General features: G+C 37.2%; 1 protein-coding gene across 1 annotated transcript in view; it reads right to left on the bottom strand.

Moving 5' to 3' along the window:
• Nucleotides 1-1,060: 1,060 nt before the first annotated feature.
• Nucleotides 1,061-4,285, bottom strand: part of LOC106460290 — a 14,379-nt gene continuing 11,154 nt past the window's right edge. Inside the window, exons 2-3 of the mRNA XM_022386975.1 lie at nt 2,747-3,780; nt 1,061-2,547 (exon numbers count right to left, since the gene is read on the bottom strand). Of these exons, the coding sequence (XP_022242683.1) occupies nt 1,294-2,547; nt 2,747-3,780 (2,288 nt within the window). The 3' untranslated portion in view covers nt 1,061-1,293. The remainder of the gene's footprint in view (nt 2,548-2,746; nt 3,781-4,285) is intronic.

Here is a 4,285-nt window from a genome sequence, read left to right as displayed (position 1 = left end):
ATGACAATTTCTATATGTGAAAGGGCAGGAATATGTTAGCCAGGAAGTGTGAGTAATTAAAAAAAGTCTTAGTAATGGATTCGTCAGTAGAAGTGTTAGGTCTTGTTTGGATCCTGCGAAATGAAGGTAGTTGGATGTCACAGAAGTTTTCCTTTGTGCACGAATTGCTGAAAGTAATAATTAAAGTTTTGTTTCTAGTTAAGCACAAAACTACACAGTGAGCTATCTGTGCAGTGCTCACCATGGGTATTGAAACCGGGTTTATAACGTTATAAGTCTTCAGACTTACCACTGAGCCACTGGGGAACGAGTAACTTAATATGGATGCACTTTGAAGTAATGTTCAAGACAAAATGTACGTTTGAAATACTTAAGATTAAATCTACTGTGTATGTTTTTTAATTAAAAGTGAGTGTAAATTATTTAACTGAAACACAATTTTACTTAACTTTTACCTTCTTTCAGAAGTTTAGAGTCATGTTGTAGAGGGAAAAAGAGAAGATTTTTAACAAAGTATTGGCTTTTTTGTTATAACTCCTTTGATAACCCTGGTAATAAATGGTTTAGAAAGAGTAATTATGTGCGGAACAGTTTATTATGAATTTCAAGGGTTTACAGTTGTTGAGGTAGTTCTGTTTCTACTATGCAGCAACACAGATAAAAACCATTTCTATCATAACAATTAAAATATTGTGATCTTTACATGGGTGCAAATAATATTAACTAAAAATGAGCAAAAACCTTACACTCATGAAAGTACATTTCATACAATAGGAGGCATAATTTACTGATTTCACAAATAAAAACAAACTACTCTACTTTACAAGTTATTTATTCCTACATTAAACTTTACAAACACGCCACAGAGTAATTTTGTGGAAAACCCTTACAAAAATGCCTAAAAAACATCACATAACTGTATTATTATAGTATCTATGCTCATTGCAGATGACATAGACTAGTAAGAGTTGAAAAATGTAGGCTGTAGTGTTGCCGAAAGTGAACATTAGTAAACAAGAAAGAGGGAGAGAGAGAGAGAGGAGGGAGTATTGCTTACTTTAATTAGAAAGTTAAAATTTTTACCTGGATACTTGCAATATTGTATGTAAAAACCACTGATCTGCACTTTTCTCACCCTCAAGAACAATCAAGGTGCCATTTCGTAGAAGTACGATGGCAGACAAATGGTTCACATAGTGTAAGATATACTCTCATGATCGGTACACATATTACCAATTACAGCCTTGAATACAAAGTTAGTGCAAACACCTGAGGTTTTTGATCTTCGAAAAACTATCCATAAAATTGAAAAGCACCACCAGGTGGAGAAGTGGCGAGAATTGGTACTTCCGATGTGCTATATGTAGTAATTGTTGTTTTGTAAGGGCTAGTGCTTGTTACAGTACGGTATTTTGTGCTAAAAGCATTGTAAATAAGTGTGTATATCCGAGTACTAGTACTAGTAGCTGTTGTGACAGTCGTATATGATGACGTCACTGTGCTATATTGTTGGGGTATGGGTGGCTGGAGTTGGGTGCCGATCAACTGCTGCAGTTGTTGCTGTTGTTGGAGTGCTTGAGTATTGATAATCGGCTGAACAGTTGTAGTCAACGTCGTAACTGTACGCGTTTTAGTGGAGAGTGACTCAGATAGTGTCCTCGAGCGTGTAATTCGACCGTCGTAGTACCTAACAACCTTCGTGCTATACACAGTGTCAGTGGTTATATAAGACGTCGCCTTTGTAATTGTGGAATACAAAGTTACCTGACGATTCAGCTGTTGCAAGCCTAAATATACAGCTGCAAGGGGATTTTGGTTCAGTGATAACAGTGGGTTAGAGATCTGTAAGGGAAGATTTCTTGAATTTGAAAGTGACAACATTGAAGAATCTAGGTTGGATGCTTCGAGGGGAAGTCGAGTCTGGGGCATTTGCTGTTGCTGAGTCGACTGAGGCGAAAACAAATCATCTTGAAGATCATCTTCCAGACTCGAGTTGAAAGGAAGTTCAACATCTGATTCCAGGGTGTGATTTAGCAGAAAAAGATCATTTGCTGGTAGCGTACGATATGCCGTGATGAGTTTCCGAATGAAGAAACTCTCCGTGATTGTATGCGTAACCGTATCCTCCCCATCTAGAGAAGAAACCAACGAGGTACGTAAGGAATGCTCTGTGGTGGAGTAGGTGCGTGAGAACACGTAGTATGAAGAGCCATCTGTTGACACCAAAGCTTTATTTCTATCTACAGTTTCTGTGGCATCAAGTTCGTAGGACGCCAGCTCAGAAGGTTCTAGTGTACGTTGAAGAGAGGTTGTAATAGTCAAAGTTCGTACGGACTTCCGACGACCCACGTGCAATGTAACCTCACTAGTAATAGTTGCTAACTCGTAAATGACACGTGCTGGATCTACGAACATTGAAGGATCATCAGTAGCATTATCTTCATTTTCTTCTTCCATCTCTTCTTCTTCCTTTGTTTTTAGATTGTCTTCTTCCATCCCCTCATCAAGTCGACTCGTCAGCTTGACTTTGAACCGATTTAGTTGGACCTAAGATACAAATTTAAAATATAGGCTATTTTTTGTGTTTCAGCTCAGAATAACAAACCTTTACAAAAGTGTTTTACAGATTATATTCTCATTTGAACTGTTACTAATAAATCATTCACATTATTTATTACTTGGCTGTTTCATTAAAACGTCAACATCATCTTCACAAACAGGACCAGCTGTACTGCCGTTAACTTACCGTATGAGTGTTTCTTTGTCGAGGTATATAACGAAATCTTTCTGTCGACCTTCTCAAAGTATGCAACTTGATGAAAGTGTTTTCTTGATTTGAAGGCTTGGACGTAGTTGGACGCAATCTAAATTGTGGCCTACTGGAGGTACTCTTAAGTCCAATGTCCAGCGACTGAGTAGGATTGCTTGATAGTTGAAGACCAGAGTCTACAGGTTTAAAGGAGGACTGCAGCACAGTGTTGCTAGCAATACCATTGTCTTTCTTCTTATCAACGATTTTATGTTTTTGATCTAGAATAGCAAATTCCGTTGCAGAAGTTTGCCTTTGGTTCGTAAGCTGTGGCGATTTGTTTTTGGCAGCTGAAATAGAACTACTTGTTGAAAACTGTATGACCTTTGTTGCAGAAGGCTTAATTTTGTTTTGGACTGTTTCCACGTGGCTTGAAGTGTCTGACCATAAGGAACCTAGCCTGGAAGTACTCTGTAAAATTTGGGCATATTTTCCATCGATGTAGGTCCCGATAACGCTTGTCTCGTGTACCATTGTAGTCCCATCTTGTACACTTTTTCCTGTGACTACAGTTACCAGCCCAATAGGATATTGTGGTAAAGCAGGAGTGAGTTGCTGAGCAACAGTACCGGCCACTCGCGTGGTTGTGGTAATGGGTAACTTGTTAAAAGACCCAAGTGTAGACGTCTGAGTATGAACAGACTGTGAGTCCTCTGAGGGAAGAGCGTTATGTAGAAGCTTGGGACTGTAAGAATCCTTCAGTACGTTTTCAAGGTCTTGATCTGGTTTCAATATTCCATGTGTTTGGGTGTAAGCGAGATCCTGAATTTCCGAATTTTCTGCATTATCAGGTACCGTGGTTGACGGTATTGAAGGAATAGTCCTAGAAGGAGATGGTAAATTATCTGTTTTGCCAGGTTTGGCAGGTGTGAATACAATGACGGTGTTGTCAACAGTTGTTCTGAAGTTCAGAAATCCTCGTACTGTTATAGTTGGAAGAATCTCCGCTTCTTCTGAATTGACTATCCACACTGAAAGGATGAACAAATTTATTTTTTAACACATTTGAAACTTTTTTCTATAAAAGTACATATAAGTGAAAGAGTTCCTAGTCATTGAAAATATGAGCCCAAGTTTAAAAAATACTTACCTACAAAAACGAATTATATAATAATATATATAGCATTTCTTGCCTATAGATGTATAACAGTTTCTGCCTACAGATATATAACATATATATATCAACACTTCATGCCTACAGATGAATAATATACACATATATATATCAACATTTCAAGTGTTTAGATGTATAATACACACACATATATATATATCAACACTTTAAGTCTTTAGATGTATAATATGTAACATTTCCTACCTATAGATGTATATCAACACGTTTCATTTGTTTAGCATATAACATTTATTGCCTATAGATGTATACCACACGCATATATATATATATATATATATATATATATATATATACTACTATTACTATATTGTAGATCGACCGACGGACACACGAGGGTAGAG

Source organism: Limulus polyphemus, unplaced genomic scaffold (assembly GCF_000517525.1).
Source record: "Limulus polyphemus unplaced genomic scaffold, Limulus_polyphemus-2.1.2 Scaffold743, whole genome shotgun sequence".
Classification (NCBI taxonomy): domain Eukaryota; kingdom Metazoa; phylum Arthropoda; class Merostomata; order Xiphosura; family Limulidae; genus Limulus; species Limulus polyphemus.
Note: the sequence above shows the minus strand (reverse complement) of the source record. Positions and strands in the feature narration are given on the sequence as shown.